Source organism: Mycteria americana, chromosome 7 (assembly GCF_035582795.1).
Source record: "Mycteria americana isolate JAX WOST 10 ecotype Jacksonville Zoo and Gardens chromosome 7, USCA_MyAme_1.0, whole genome shotgun sequence".
NCBI classification, from domain to species: Eukaryota; Metazoa; Chordata; class Aves; order Ciconiiformes; family Ciconiidae; genus Mycteria; species Mycteria americana.
Window position 1 is genome coordinate 13,760,431 of NC_134371.1, and position 16,535 is coordinate 13,776,965.

General features: G+C 45.5%; 2 protein-coding genes across 3 annotated transcripts in view; both read left to right on the plus strand.

Moving 5' to 3' along the window:
- The window catches only part of LPP (LIM domain containing preferred translocation partner in lipoma), an 826,113-nt gene that overhangs the window by 616,554 nt on the left and 193,024 nt on the right, over window positions 1-16,535 (plus strand). The window lies entirely within an intron of this gene.
- TP63 (tumor protein p63) overlaps window positions 1-16,535 on the plus strand; it is a 109,522-nt gene that overhangs the window by 51,589 nt on the left and 41,398 nt on the right. For both annotated transcript variants that reach the window (XM_075507124.1, XM_075507125.1), the window contains exon 4: window positions 5,074-5,328. In XM_075507124.1, the coding sequence (XP_075363239.1) occupies window positions 5,074-5,328 (255 nt within the window). The remainder of the gene's footprint in view (window positions 1-5,073; window positions 5,329-16,535) is intronic.

Consider the following 16,535-nt stretch of genomic DNA (forward strand, 5'->3'; position numbering starts at 1 on the left):
ATGGAGAAGAGTTTTGATGGGGTGGAAGCATCTAGGTGTTCTACACCTGAAGATGGTAACTTTTCCTTTATTTTCTCAATTGGAGAAACTCTGAAAACTTTCTCTGAAAGGTTGATAACTGGGTAGTTAATAGCTGGAGCTGTGTATTTTAGGGGATTTTTGGTGTGGAAGTCCCCTTGAGAAATTTTTTTCACTTGTGTTACTTCCCTTGTGTCTTCATACTGGGGGTCTCTTTGCAGATCTATCTCATAACCTTACCAATTAACATGATGGGCTTAAAAGCAGGCTGTGGCCAAAGAACTGGGGGTGGGTTCTTGCTGCAGGGCAGAGTGAGAAGGCCCCTAGATTGGGTGGATTGGGGAATCTTCCCCAGCACCTCAGCTCTGCCATGTGTGGTGGAGCATTTGCATTGCCCTCTTGTGGCAAGTGCCCCAGAGCCGCTGGGGTCAGGAGGCTTTCTGCCTTACATAGTCCACGGCGTGCCTTAGGAAGTCCGTCCTCCTGACAGCAGAACCGTGATTAAACAATTCTGCAGTTTTCAGTCTGGTCATTAATTCAGCAGCCTCTCCAGTGAAACCGTGGCTTTCCTAATCTAGAAGCGTGTTAGCATGAAAACCTGAAAGTGAAGCTGGTGGGATGTAGGAAGCTAAACTGATAGTTCAAGATACGTTATTGAAACTATGTTCCAAAATAGTCATGATCTCATTGTAGCTCTCTAATTATTTGCAGTTAAACTCACCTGAAGGTTTTTGTAATGCCTCAGCAATATTAATAGTTTCAGAAACTTGATGGAAGGAACAAAATAGAGAACAAAAGCACTGAAAAATTAGATAATCCATTCTTTCAGCTTTGCGTGCATTTCTCTTCTTTCCACCAAATAGCATTCTCCTTCTGCCGGGCATTGGTGGTGGGATTAGACCCCGCAGTTGTTTAAAACAACCCCGCAGCAAAACGCGAGCGTGTGCTAAAATCTGGGCTACCAACCTGGCAAGAATTAGTTTCCGAATTAGATGCTGTCGTCTTTCTTTCTGTGAATGGTGAAGAGAGGCCGTGTGTGTGCAAACACACACCCTACAGACCCCTCCTGGAGGGCGATGCCTTGCAGACACGCCCGCAGCCCCTTACTCTCTTTGTTCTCGCCATCCGCAGCGTGGCTGGGGCGAAGTGGTTTTATTGTGACGGCGGCGGGTGAATTCCTGCGTGCGCCTTCCCCGGGCCTGCTGCCCCTCTAATTGTTGTGTTGTCACAAGGCGTGTGCCTCCGAAAGCCTTATCTGATTCCTCCAAAAGCCTTGCAAGCAATTCAGATGTTGACCCCTTGAGCGCAAACAACTCTCCTCCTGCCTTGGGGCATAGCTGCGAGATGAGGTTTAGTGCTTGTGTGTGTGTGTGTGCGCGAGCGCGCAAACCCAGCCGATGGCTTTGTCACTGGGGATGGAGCACCTGCCTGGGGAGGGGACCAAGGGGCCAGGGAAGGTGAAAGGCTGGTGGGGCTGGGAGGGGGAGAAGGGGAGTCCAACAGCTGCTTGTGTCAGCGCAGGGATAAGTGCAAGGAGATTAATAGTTATTTAAAGAGCAAATGGGGACATGGCATGCGGCTGTGGCATGCGAGTGTATAAATGCGGTGGAATGGCTGCTCTGCTGGTAACATTTAGACAGATGGTCCCTGGACTGAAAGGAATGGAAAGGATCTTTGATTCTCTTAAGGATATCTTAAATTTTAATGGGGCACTATTTTTTTTTTTTAATTGACTTCCAGGCAGCACCTTCAGTGTTTCCAGACTGTGCTGTCTTGTTAACGCTGACTGCCCATTTGGCCATCTTTCTCCATCATCTTAAGTAGCCTGGGACTAGAGGGAATAGTTTTTAAGTGAAAGCTGAAACACTATTGTTTTGCTGTCTGTATGTCTGAGTTGGTTTAGGAGACTGTTTTCATCACAGCGTCTTTTCATCATTCTGTTGGTTAGGGAGTGTGTCTGATGTTAATCTCCATGAGAAATGAAACAACTGAGTGATACTTCTACATTTTTGAGAAGTCTTCAGGTCTTGTTAGGGTATTCTGGGGCAGGAGGGCAGGGAGGGTTTTTTTTGTTTGTTTAAACACAAAATTATTGAGCAGGAAAAAGACTGTTCCTGGTGCAGTACACCAGCATTCTGGCTCTTTCCATACAGAATTAGCCTCAAGGGAAAACATGTACCAAAATTCCATTAAATAGGTCTTGGTTGGCTGAATAGCCCGCAGAAGATGAGACATAACTGTCATCTGCATTGCCAAAGCTGCGATCTCCTTTTGGAGAAGAAGAACCAGTCTGGATCACTTTCTCCTGCATCAACTATTTAGCATGCTTTGAGTCCAATAGCAGATATTCGCTTGCCCATCTAACAGGGGTGCTGGGCATCTAGAACATCCCTGCTGTTATAGATGGGGAAACTGAGGCAGGGAGGGCAAATGACTAACCTGAGGCAACACAGAGAGTCACTGGTTCACCCAGGATTAGGACTCAATATGTAATTGCTTTTATTACTCTGCTGCCTGAAGGCCTCAGACAAAACAGAGGCCCATTAAGCAGAGTGCTTTTTACATAGCGAGGAGCAATCCTTGCCCTGCAGACCTTGCTGCCTGAAGTAGGCTGAGGGTGGAGGGGGAGGCGAGGTGGCTTGCCCAAGGACACAGCATGTCGATGGCAGAGCAAGGGAGGGAACCAGCTCTCCCTTCTCTTTGCAGACCATCCCAGCTCCCAGAATGAAGTCCCCTGTGCCATCCCCCACCAGACCTTCTCCTTCCCACCACAGCTCGTATTAGCAAGCTGATCCATCTCTGGAAAGTCTGATGTGCCTTGCTGAAGACCCAACAGCACCAGGCTCACCTTGAGCTTTTAATTAAAACCCCATAAAATATCAGCCTCTTCCAGTGAAGCAGAGACAGAAAACTAAGGAAGAGCTCTATTTGGTGGCTCAGATTTCTCTACCTCCTCCTCTTCTGCAAGGACAGCTGAGAGCACGAAGTGTTTGGGTGTAGGGAGGCACTTCATCCTTGCAAAGGGACCAGCCTGTTTCCTCCATGGCTGAAATGACTGGAGAAACTGGGTGTTAAATAACTTGTCCAAGGTCCCCAGGAAGCTCAGCAGGTAGCTTGTGCCATTCCCTTTCAGGTCCTTGGAAGAGTGATGTGCTTCAAGCTTCATTAGGGCTGGTGGCATTCCCAGTATCAGGAAAGATTTTTGGTTTGGGTCTTGCTGTTGGTGTCTGACTTGGGGAGCCTTTGTTGCTTGGCTGATAACATAGAGTTGTCTCTAGAAAAGGAGTAACTGTTGGAAATAAGAGCGAAGTCTGAAGCAGACTGGCTGAAGTACTGAGAGATACATGAGATTAATGGCTCTGGATGGGACTGAAGATGTAGGATGCGGAGGGGCATGAGGTGCTTGGACCCTTGAACAAGGGGAAGAGCCTGTGTCCCTTCTGCTGTGTCAGCTGCTAACTGCAGAACCAGGTGGGCATATCTCTGCGTGTTCCTGGGTGATCACAGAGCTGTTGGGGACGAGTACTGCAAACTTTTTGGATGCTGCTCTCCCCAAGCTGGGCACAAACAATGCCCTTTGGACACACGCGAGGATGAGACTACATGTACCTGGCTGAACCCCATGTGCTGCTTACCTGCTGCCCTGTCTCCATGGCCAATGCTGGGTCCTTTGGAGGAATAAAAGATTGGGGTAGTTTTTTGTAACTCTCTTCCCACAGTGCAACTGTTTGTGGTTCAGAATTTTAAAATCAGATACGCTGCCTTGATGGGTTTTTCTCCAGCAGAAATTGTCCAATGCCTTTTTGAACATATGTAGGCTTTTAGTATCCACAGCATTTTGTGGCAGAAAATCCATGCTTATTTATGGGCTTTGTGAAGAACCACTCTGTGTGTGTTTAAACCAAAATCCTGCTAAAGATGTTTTCTTGTCCTCCGACAACTCTCTTAATAGAGCATGGAAACTCATTTCCTATGTGCTTTATTTCCATATTGTTTAGGAATTTATCCACTTCTGTCATACTGTGTTCCACCTCTCTCTTCATTGTCTCTTTTCCAGGCTGAAAACCTGTCATCTACTGCTGCATTACAGGAAGGCATTGAAAGAGTTTGCTCGTTCTTGTCAGCTTTCTCTGAAATTTGTTCCTCTCTCATCTCTTTGAGATGGGTACCAGGGCTGCACATAAAATTTAGGGCATTAGGCATGTGATTCTTCTGCTAACCTCTCCCTGATCTAACCTTTGCCTTTCTGTACTCCATTCTCTAGCCTTCACTTTTGATGCCTTCAATTATTTCATATGTCATTTGTACCTGGAGGCTACTTCTGGGGAACAATCGTATCTGCTCATTTAAGTGCTACAAACTGTGCAACTGCTGCTGCTTAAGTATGTGGGGAAGCCTTCCATGCTGTGAGCTGCCATGCTGCTTGATGAGACCTTTAATTCCTTTCTACTAGTGTCTGTGACCGGTCACTGGGAATTGAGTGCATAGTGCAACCTGATTAAGTGCTATGAACCTTTTCTCCAGTAAGTCATGCTTCGGTGCAGTTACTACCTGAGTTAGCGTGCCTAAATGTCACCTTGCATAGCAGGATCAGATCCACAAGAAGAGGAGCAGCCTTTGTGTAGAGAGCGAGACCATCAGAGATGGTGCGGCCTTGTACAAGCTAGAGCCAGTTGCACTGTAATGACCCTGGTGATTTCTATCAGGTTACAGCAGTCTCTTCAAAAGGGTCTCCAGGCTGGGTGTTGCTAGACATAGGGAGCCTGTCTCCTTGTGATGGCTTGTTGCCCTGAGAATCATCTCCTTGTTATGTGCAAGCTCTTTTCCCAGCTCAGTTGTTGATCTACTGCGTGGCCACGAGCAGCCTCTTTCTGTTGCCATCACCGATGTAAAATGCAGTATATACTTTGCAAATCTCCCTCTTCTTGGTGTGACACATGTTCGATGGTGCTGAGATCATGCTGTGCATCCTCCATCGTGAAGGCCATGCCGTGGCTAGCCAGCCTGTGCTAATGTTGCTTCTGTAACGCTCCTGTGCATCTCTTTTGCCTCTAGCCGCAGTACACAAACCTGGGGCTCCTGAACAGCATGGACCAGCAGATCCAGAATGGCTCTTCCTCCACCAGCCCCTACAACACGGAGCATGCGCAGAACAGCGTCACGGCCCCCTCGCCTTACGCCCAGCCCAGCTCGACTTTTGATGCCCTCTCACCCTCCCCAGCCATCCCTTCCAACACAGACTACCCAGGACCTCACAGCTTTGATGTATCATTTCAACAGTCCAGCACAGCAAAATCAGCAACATGGACGGTAAGGACGCAGCATCGCTTTGCTCCTTCTCTGGCTTTGGTCCCAATGCTACTAGTGACATTATTCGTATGATATTTATCCAGCTTGTGCAAGAACGGAGTGACCTGTGTCCTCTTCAGTGCATGACATGTCACACAGAAGGGAGAGATTTATCTTGGCTGCTCTGGGAGGGTGTGGTGGGAATTTAACCCCCAATAATATCACTAAATCCCAGATGAGTAAAATGCCTTGCAAAAAGACAGTCACCTAAAGACCGTATGTGATGAAACAGTGGCTCTCCATTTGGGTCTAGCAGGTGTGCTGGAGTAAAACATGGGGTGGGCAAAAGCATGGCTTCAGTGCTTCCCTTCACTTTCTTCAGCTTCCATGGGTTTGCAGAAGGTTTGGCATGTGGGGCTGTGCCAGCAGGATGGAGGTGGTGTCCCCCACTCCGACCCATGGAGTGTGGAGCTTTCTCTTTCTCCATGTCCTTCCCATCTTGCAGCTGGTATGGAAACCCCAGGGTCACTAGCTTGGGTCAGCCCTGTGGTATTTGGGTTATTTGTTGGGTTTTTGTGTTTTTTTTTTTTTTTTTTTAATTTTTCTTTAACTTAACACTCTGCTCTTGCTGTCAGAATAGTCCCTTTCTTAAAAAAATATATGGAGCTTGAAACTTGAAGCCCAGGTCTTGATTTTTGGTGGAGCTGGCTTGACTGTTCAAGCTCTAAAACCTTTGCAGCCCAGGACACAGCACTGCTGGAGCTGTACATCCTGTTGCGGTTTAGGGCTCTAGAGTAGAGATGTTTGCAGTGGAGAATATTGCTGTCTTAAAGATGTTCAGTATTTGCCTTCCTCTCCTTCAGGCACTTGGAATAGGTGCAGTGAATAATGCCCTACCTCACGATACCTGAATAAAAGCAGGGACTCAATATTTTTAGCTTTTTTAAAGAAAAAAAGATATACTTTTTACCAAAAGCTAAAAGCATTAAAATAGTGTGGGTGTTTTTTTTCTTTTTTAATCTGAGGAACTACTTCGATCTCAAATTTAAATATAATCTACCAGGAATTACAACTAAAAAACACCCAGAGACTGCTCCCAGCAAAGCAGTGGAGCCTTGTGTGCTCCACTCTGGAAAAAGATGCCAGATAACAATAAATCACTGTAAGTTTGCATCCTTTATATTTTAAAAGCCTTTTCCAGTAAAATTTGTCTAAAACTGGTAACAATAACTTTGTTCAGGAAATTGTGTTTCATGGCGTTAAAATGCGATAGGTCTGCTCAAGACCAAATTTTTCATTTGTTTATGCACAAAATGGTGAAGGATTTTTAAGTGAGGTTGAAATTGCACCTTTGCCTTATGTGCATTGGGAGTGATGCCCTGCTGTAGTTCATGCTTCTTTTCATGTCCAGGTTTCTCCACTTACACTAGACACACTATTTATTTTCACTTCCCTTTTAAGTAAGGAAGTCATCGGTCAGTTCTACTTTCCATTACTCAGAGCAAGAAAATGCTGCCCTTATATTTTTGCAGACTGCCCTGGAGAGGGTCCTCTGAAGGAGATAGGAGAAGACGTTCTCCTTTGATAACTATGGTACAAAGAATTATCTAATGCAGCTGCAGGGAACCAGAGTGTTTGATGCTGTCCTTTCAACTATGAAAAGCAGTCTTTTGAAATGAGACTTGAACATGTGTAGTAGGCTGTTCCAGCAGAGCTGAAGACGAGCGAGCTGCTCGTGAGCTCAAAGTTAAGCAAGCACTTGAGATGTTTCACTGTAGTCATAGTGGCTTTCTGGGGTAGAAGTGGAGGCTGAGTTTTAATGTAGATCTGGGTAGTAGTCAAAGATCAGATTACGTGCTGGCTTTAAAAAAATAAATAAAATTGCTCCTTGGTAACTACAGTCACTGAACATGTGCAGCCTGGGGGCAGGCACACTTAGCTTCCCCTTCTTTTCTTTTGCCCTGATGTGGAACACACTACCAACAGATGAAGATGTGCTCCCTGTACCTGTTGCAGTCTGTCTAGGGATAAGTCCATGTATTTTACTAAAGGAATGGGGTCCCAAACAGCTCTCTGATCAGGGAGGAATGAGTGTGGTCCAGGTGCCCCTGTGCTGAGCCAAGTGACCTAGATTTAGCTGCTCATGCAGGAGCTGGCAGTGTGCTGTATGTTCGCAGTGGATGATGACAGTCTTGTGGTGGTGGCTGGGGACCTTCAATCAATACGCCTTACACAGTAGAGCATCTTTCCATCTTCGGAGCTCTACCCTTCTGCTAATTAATCCACCAACTCATTTCACATGGGCTCTTGAGTGGTTGGTAATTTGTGTTCGACAGCTTTATCAGTGGGGTGGGTGGGGAAGGACGTGAAGGCTCTCTTTCCTGCTGCCGTCCTGAGAAATGTGGAAACATGTGTGAAATGTTGATGAAAGGAGGAGTGATTGCCCCATCCTCTCAGCAAGAGCAAGTTCTTGGAGTTGCTCATTCCCCCCCATGTGACTTCATATGCTTTGATTAATGCCTGTCGTCTTTTTTTAATGATGGATTAGGAACTTACCCAACTGGAAGAGTTTCTTCCACTGCAGTGACCTATTAAAAGTTTAATTACTTGATGGCCCCACCCTTATTAAGAGTCCAAAACTTGAAAGCCTTGTTTCTTAGTTCTTTTTTTCCCCTCTTGCCGTTCCCCAGGGCAACAGTATTAAGTAAGGAAATCCATTGTATCGCACCTTCCCCTGTTTGGGAGAGGATGAGCCAGGCTGACCCACCTTGCCCTGCTGGGAAGGCTCGGTGGTGACTGTCAGGGGATCTGCTGGCCTGGCTGACAGCGCACTTCACTGGAGCTCCTCCGAGCTTCTGGGCTGAGTCATGTTAGATTAGGTCATGGAAGCAAAGGTTGTGGGCTTGGTAGAGGACTGGGTTATTTCTCTAAAAAGCAAGAGCTTGCTTTCATGGGAGGATTAGAGACCTGTGAGGATGCTTCAGATTTCTCGGCCACTTTGTGCATTTAGCCTCCCAATCTGCGTGCTTTGGAGGCAATAATCTCGTATCGTGTAGATCCCAAGGTTACTTCTTTTGGAGGTGGGAGAAATGAGAGAGGGTACTCACTGAGTACTTAAATGCTATGTCTCTGAAAACGGCCCTGGAATCGTATCTTTTCCTAAAACCTTTCCCCCCTTCCCCGAAGTTCTGCAGACTCTTTCTATGGGACAGGTTTATTGCCCTAGGACAGTGGGCGTCCTTTGCCAAATCAGCAGTATTTGTATAGGATAGGCTGCAAGAGCGATGAGTGTACCATCAGGATTACTCCTCTGCTCGGGTTTGTGATGGGCTCCTAATTAAAGGGGGAAAAAAAGAAAAAAAACAATGGCCAAAAATTGCAGAGAGAAACACTAGCTGCTGCTAGGTGAGAGGGTGATTTCATATGTATAAGCAGTTCACTTTGAAAATATTACAAATTTTCTCTCTGAAGTCTTTCATGACCTTAAGTAGGAATTCCAGTAAAACATGCTGTCTAATCAGGTTAGCTCTTCATTTGTATGCAATGTTGAACTAATTAATGATGACAAATTGAGATTGGATTGCAGAGGACTTTATAAGCATCCTTGATTATTTTTTTTAATTAATGACCTGAGAACACAAGTAAGAATATAAGCAGGTTAATCAGTCTTTTCAGAAGGAAAATCTTTAACAATTGAAACTCTACTGAAGTGTTTAAAAACAAAAGCCTTAAAAGTCTGAATTGAACAAAGCTTCTCACATGTGTATTCATGGTACAATAAAAACTTCTTGAAAAACACGCTGTGAAGGAACAAGCCGTTATCATTTTGTAATGCTGAGATAGAGAGTAGGTTGTTGAGGTTAAGCGAGAAGCCCTATGAATTGGGTGAAGTAAGAACTTATCCAGAACTGTGTGTCATTTATTGTGGGATATTTCCTCTGCAAGAATTCCCATATTCCCATGCCTTGTGATATCTCCTCCTGTTTCTGCAGCAGAAGAAAACAAGGCATTTCAAAAGTGTGCCACCTCAGATTTTTTTTTTTTTCTTTGTGGAAGTAAGTTGTGTGCCGATCTTCCCCACCCACTCTGAGCACAAGAAATAAACAAACAACTGCACTGGCTTTTCCTCCTAAAAAAAGATTTGGCAATCACCTGTCACTAGCAGAACCTGTTACATGGGGAAGAACATGATTGCAGTAGGAAAGTTAAAATTGAAATGGTATGTCAAGGTAAGTAAAAGTCAACATTACTGCCAAACGCGAGCTATCAAAAAATGAATTGGATCCACCCATCCCCATAAGGAAGATGCCACCTTATAAGTCATGAGACTCTTTTTTAAAAGACAAACAGGTTCTTCTTATTCTCCCCCAGGTTTTTGAGCCTTTAGGGTGCACCTACTAAATGTTTTAAAGCTTTTCTTGGTAGTCACAAGGGTTAAGGAAAAAGAAGGCAGAAATAGCTTTAAGTTTTTAAATGAAAACTGAAATTTATTTGCAAATGTTTGATTCTGCTGAAGACAGACACCCAGCCCTGCAAGACTTGCATAATTCAGGTGTTGGCAATACCTGAGTTTAGCAGTTTATTCTCATGCCCTGCAGTAGGTTGGAGCTGAGCTGGGTTGCTCCTTGCAGGGCTTTGTTATGAAACCTATAGCTCTGCAAAGCTGCAATCCATGTTCCAGTTGGGCTCACTGGTTCTCCTGTTCTCAGTAAACGCAGCTGTACTCGCAGCCATAAGAAAATGCTCAGATTTTGGACTCTCTTTGCTAGGAAAGCTGGATAACAGCCTGTGCAACATGCATGAAAGCAACTAAATGGATTGTGCTGGCTAGGGTTAGTGGATTTGGAAAAGTTGCATTTTAAGGAAGGTGAAAGGAATGCACTTAAATTAGTCCACATGAGCAATAACAGGTTTCCGTGGTTAAGAGTACAGATTCCTTGGCTGGGCTATCTCAGTCTTTCAGATTGATTAATTCCATTTTCATTTTAAATATATCCTGTGTCCTGAACCACCTGGTAAAATGGGGAAATTTTTTCCCAATCTCTATAAAATGAATTAGAGGACTGTGCACAAGCATAGTGAAGCAGTGAGAGGGCAATTAGCTGTGCACATTGCCTTGACTCAACAGTCCTGAATTATGCATTCTCTTAAATAATCTGTTCAAATAGCGCATTGTTTCAACAACACTGGTAATGTCCAGTATTGTCCTGGCTGCTGATTATGTCTCTGCATCAAATACGAAAACTTTTTGTTAAAGGCTGGTTACTCTTCCAATGAACATGTGGGGCTGTGCTAAGTGTTCATGTGAAATCTTAGCTTTGTTATTCCTTGGGGGTGTGTTGGTCAGTGCAATTTGAGCTTTCCAATTTTACCTTTTAATATTATTTTTAAAGCTGGCAGGAGAAGGGGAGTGGAAGTGGCCTTGTTATAGGATTTTGAATTTCCCTGTCGTCAGAAGCTCCGAGTCAGCAATGATGTAGGCTTTAGCTGTTTGCACAGGGCAGCTGAGAAGGGTCCTTTTAAAAGAGAGACTCATTTGTGCAAAGGGTCTGCAGACCACCAAGCACTGAAATCGGTCACCTCCTGGCTACTCTGCTAATCCTGTCATGCCTCTAAATGTAGGCTTTCTCTTCAGCCCAGCTGGTCGCCCAGCAAAGTCAATTTTGCTGGTGATAACCCGCCCTGTTACAGCAGGAGTGAGGAAGGGAAATAATGCCTGTAATCCAAAGGGAGAGAAGTGAGCAGGCAGCAGAGGAGAAGATGGGGTTGCAGCCTTCGGATGCACATGCTGTAGGCTGCCAGAGCTGATGCAATGGTGTGAGCTAAGGGCTTGGCTCCCCACTGATCTCAGCGAAGCAGGAGCGCTTCCATATTTGGGCATTTGTCTCGGGTGAGAAGTGGTTAAGATTTGGCTTCCTCAAGCTCTCTGCAGCCATGCCTGCCTGAAGAGGCTGTTTCCAGTGCACTCTGCCTCTTGGCATGGAGCAGGCAGGGAGGCAGGGCGGGCGTTGATTGCCACCATCGTTCTGGTGCACAGAGAGGTTGTGATCACGCTTTCCTGCTTGAAGAGCTTGTGAAGTGTGTTTCCCTCTGTGTGATATTACAGGGCATAACACTAAGGCTGTTGAGGCATACGTAACTTGTCCTAGGTCATCTACCTGGAAAGAGAGGAGCCAGGCTTGTTGTCTTTGAAGGAGGTGCCTTTCTCACGGCAGGGAGGTGTTTTCAAGCTAGCAAAGCTGGGAAGAACCAGTTCACCTGTGAGAACCAGCCAGGAGGGGCCTGCTGGCTTCTGTTTGGGTTTTTATGCTTGAGTAGAAGGAGATCTGAGTGCATTAGGTTCCCATTAGAATGTAATTGTGCTTTTTCCCCCTAATCTCTTTGTCATGTATATTTTATTTTTATTAGCAGTTAACTTCTTCTGTTACTCCTTACAAGCAGCTCTACAGATCTGTGCAATAGTTTCCAGAAAATGTCTTGTGATGTCAGCTGTCTTGGTTTTTTCTTTTCCTTTTTGTATCCTTCGTTGTTTTCTAAAGCCTACCAAGGCAATATAGCCTCCCTATGTGACCTGCTGTCACTGTAGTGAGGAGTTTTGCTATATGCTCTATATTAGACCAGTGCCCTCCATGATGACAGAGTTGTGCTGTGGTGTAAGAGCATGCTGTGCGGGGCAGTCTGTACCCCACCAGCTAGCGATGCCCAGCTGGGATGAGAAGGGAAGCTGTTTACCTCCTGATTATACGAAGTGGTACCTGTCTGCACTGGGAACAGAAAATTTGGGTCTCCTGATTTGCAGTGGTGTGTGCTCTGCTCTTCAAACAGCACAGTGTTGGGCACCAGCACACCCAACCTGCTGAGAGAAAGCAGGCTTCAGGTGGTGGGAATGTCCTTCTCTTTCAAATAGGATTTAGCCTTTTGGTTGCTATGTTTGTGGCTGATTCTCTCCCAGTGTAACAGGAGACCAGTTAGAGCTCGCTACAGGTCTCCCAGGATCTGCAAGTGGAAAAAAACCTGAGACGTTAGGGTCAGACATATGAGGATGGAGAAAGTAGTCATGGGGAGGGGTTGTGTCCTCCACGGGGGCAGAAGATCCCTCTGCTGTTTTGCACAAGCAATTTCTAGTTGTACTGGCATCACACTTTTTTTTTTTTCCCCTTCAGAAAATTTGTTTTAAGGTTTTAGTTAATTTTGAAGAAAAATTCAGAGGGAGAGAATTAAGTGCAAGAAACTTTTTTTGTTCTTAATGAGATTTTTTTTGTCTATGTGGAGAGGAAAAAGTGTTAATTAAATATAATTTTCATCAATGCAACTTGCACAAAAAAGCCCCACCTACTTTCATGAGAAAGGAATAAAGAGAATCATAATCCTGGATTAGGTATCTTTCACTACACATATATAAAAACAACACCGTGTGAAAAGGGGTAAAATATATATGTATACACACACACCAAACATACCAATGTGCCTCCAGCAGTATTACCAAAGGAATTAACTTTACAAGAAACAGCCACAGCCTGGAAAGAAGCCATTTTTCAAATAAAAGCTGAATGAGACTTGTGGTTTCTGAGAACTATGAGAAGGAAGGGTTAAAAAAACATTTACAGATAAGAATAGCTGATGTTGGGAGATGAGTGAACATCTTGAAGTAGGGGAGGGTCACTATTCAAATCACCTTTTCTTTTTTTTTTTCTCCTCTTAGTTAAAAATTGGCTTCTGCTAAGAACAACATGTAGGATTAATGTAGTACTTTAAATCTTCAAAGTGCTGTGCAAACATTACTTCCCTAATCAGCAAACACCTTTGCTTGGTAGGCAAATCAGAAACATAGTCGCCATTTTAGAGAAGGGAAACCAAGGCACCAGAAGTGCCAAAATTTCCAAACTAGTAGTTTTTTGGAGTGGGGTTTTTGCCCCCCCCCCCCCCCCCCCCCCCTTTTTTTTTTTAAATGTGTTTTGGTTGGTTGGTTTTTTTTTTTCTTTGGGAGTGTTCAGCATGGGGACTGCCTGTAAGCTGGCTTGTAAAAGCTGCTGAGCTCTCCTGGATTTCACAAGTGCTAAGTGTGCAAAACAGCCTGGCGGAGCTCAAACGAGGCATCGGCAGAGTCGCCTCCTTACCTTTCCAGAGGTCGTGGCAAGCTGGGCCAGAAGGGAGGCAGCCCACTCTGGGGCAAGGAGGGTTTCCTAAAAAGTTGCCAGTTTCCCCCATACCATTGAGCTGTATACCTAAACTGCATCAACTGAGCACTGTTAGAAGATATTTCAACCCCACAAAAAACTGTGCACAAAAAAATATTTGTGTGACTGTTTAGTAAGTTACTTTTTGGTAAAGGTTTTCAGGTAGGCTGATGCAAGAGGTATTGCTCACCTTACAGACAAAGACTGCCCTTGAAGATGATCATTCCTTTCCTTAGGTCAGCTGAAATATTGCAGTTGACACAGATATTATTTCTCTGCCAACTTGATACAGAACAAGCAGCAGTTGGGCGGTGTGCTGAAGCAAGGATAATTTTGTGTGTTGCACTGGTGGTGCTCTGTACACTGAGGGTTCAGTTCCAGTGCTTGGCAGACCATACGCTATGAAGACATGTCCTACTTTGTTTAAAAAAAGAAGTGTCCTGGGTAGGGATGGCTTCTGTATAGAAAGAGCATGAACTGTATTATGCAATGGAAATCTTTTCATGAGGTTTTGCTATGTGCAGGCGTGTCAGATTTGTTATGGTAAACACAATAGGACAGCTACCCCAATAAGAGCTTAGATCCTCTTGAAAATAGACCTGAGTATTGATACAAACTTTATCATTTCCAGTTGTTAAAGATAACACTTAAACATTGGAGCAAAACTCAGTGGAGCCACAGGAGGAGATTGCTACTTCTCCCTTGTTTTTTCACATATATTCTATGAGAGTGGGTTTTATAAGGAGAGCAAAATATTACTTGTCTGATAAAAAGGAGTGTTTTATGATCTGCTGATACATGTTAGCTGCTGAAATTCATCTAAATTCAGCTTTACAGAAAGCTGAAAAATGTGCTAGAGGAAATGCAGGAAAGCAGCACTCGAAGGCTGACCTGTCTTTCCAGAACAAATGAGATAGGACTTGGGTCTAAATTTTCTGGCTCTGTTTTTTTTCCCCGTTATCTGTGATAGTCATGTTGCCTCGCAGCGCTGGGGAGGGCAATGCCCTCCCCTGAAAGAAGAGGAGAGGGGAGCGTGGGAGCATCCCTGCAGGGGCCACCGCTCGGGCTCCCCTCCCCACCTGTTGTGTGCCCTGGGCTACACCATGCTTTCCTGCTGGGGACAGAAGCCGTGCTGCCCAGAGATGCCCTGCTAGGGAGCAGCATTGATGAGCAGTGGATTTGGCTCCAAGCCCAGCCTCAGAGCTGCTCCTGCCCTGTGATTTAGATGTAATCTGCGTAACGTGGTGCAAGTCATTCCCTCTGCCTCCGCTCCCCCTCTTCCCCCTTTCCACACACCCACCTTCAAATCTGGGACTGTGTCACCATGGTCCCGTGTTGTAAAGCACTTAGACCCCTGATGTGAAATGCCCGGGGGGGGACAGCTGGGGACTGCTGCTTGCTGTGCATCCTGTATCACTAGCCTTAGCTTTCAGGCCTCTTCTTTGGACTTATTTACAGGACACTAAAGTCTTTTTACAAACTAACTTTTGAAGGAACATATCTCCAGGCTAAAGCTTGAAACTGCCTGAGTGCTGGTTGGGTTATTGCTTCCCCTGCTTGAGATCTTGAGCTTTACCAGTCTCGGGCCCACCGGGTGTGAAAATTACTGACGCAGAGGCTGTTTGAGGGCTATGGCATGAAGGAAAGCCTCTTCCTGTTATGTAGCCAGAGCATGATGCTGTACCAGCACCACTATGTTAGCTGCAGTGCCGAGCCTCGGCAGACTCACCCTGCCACTTGTTGGGGCTTATTAGCTCAACCGCGTGAGCTGTGGCTGGGAGCTGACTTCCTCCTGACCTTGCAATGGGAGCAGAGTGAGCCCAGGTTTGCTATCAAACCTGCACTCAGAGCTCCTTGGACCCCCCTTAAAATGCGGGGCTGGAAGGGATCCCGTGGGGAAGGGATGGGAGCGGTGCCACTGGGCTCGGTGCCCAGCCTGGAGGGTGTTCACGGGGCAGGCAGCACACCCAATCTGTTTGCATTTGAGTGTCAGCATCACCATGGGTGGGAGAGAAAAAGTCTTCCTATGAGAAGTTTATCGGGTGGCGGAGCACTAAATGACACCTGTTCATTAATCAGCGAGGTGGTGGCTGGTTTTGCGATTAGTTCCTTGTCTCCCATCTCTTCTGCTGCAAACTGCTCACATTACTTGTACTTAGTCATTTTTTTTGACCCATTGGTGGGTTCTTGTAGGCGTTATGAGCAAAGGGGACTCCAGTAAAAAAGAGTCTGTGCATTGCTAGATATCCTACTAAAATCTTTTGCAGTACTGGCACCCATAAAGGAAGTGGTAAGGCCCCTAGGAAAAGCTTCAGAAGAGTCATTGTTAGTTCTGTAAGGTTTGACAAAGACAAAGCATGTGGACTGATCACTTTGCAATACAGTTTCTATAAGGAATTAATAAATTTGACCTTTATTTGGCATCCTCTTTTGTGTGCTAACTTCTCTGAGTCATTTTTGCCTGTTTCCTTTGCCATGCCTCTCAGAAGGGCTACAGAAGTTGGAGTCTGTCTTTCTGGATTTGTTTTTCAGCAAAGTGATCTGCGCGAGATGCAGATGGGGAGAACTGGGTTGCTCTGGTGCTGCTGGCGTTCGGAGGGAGCGCTGCAGCATGGCCCCGGCTGATCCGAAGAGCAGCTCCGCAGGCGAGCTGGGTTCCAGGTTGAATTTGCAGGGACGCACGCTGGAAGAAAACCATTTCCATGCCGCATGTCTGTCGCGAGCGCAAAAATGCTCTGATGCTGTTAGCCACGCTGCTGATCACAATCAGTTTAATGGGGCTATTTTGTTTCAGTGCACTGATACTCTGATTCACGTTGTGCAGCTTATTTTGGGGAAGCTTCCTAAACAGAGAACTCATGGGGTCTTTCTCTTAAGGGCGGTAGCTTGGTAGCATTTTAAGGGTTGATAAAGCACGTGGCCAAGGTTGACTCTGTTGGTTAGTGATTGGGAATGACTAACTCGTGACCACTTCCCTCTCTGCCACACAGGTCTGAGCTGTTGCCAACCACCCCCTTGCCTCTGAAAGTCAGACTCCTGGGGTGCACCTTA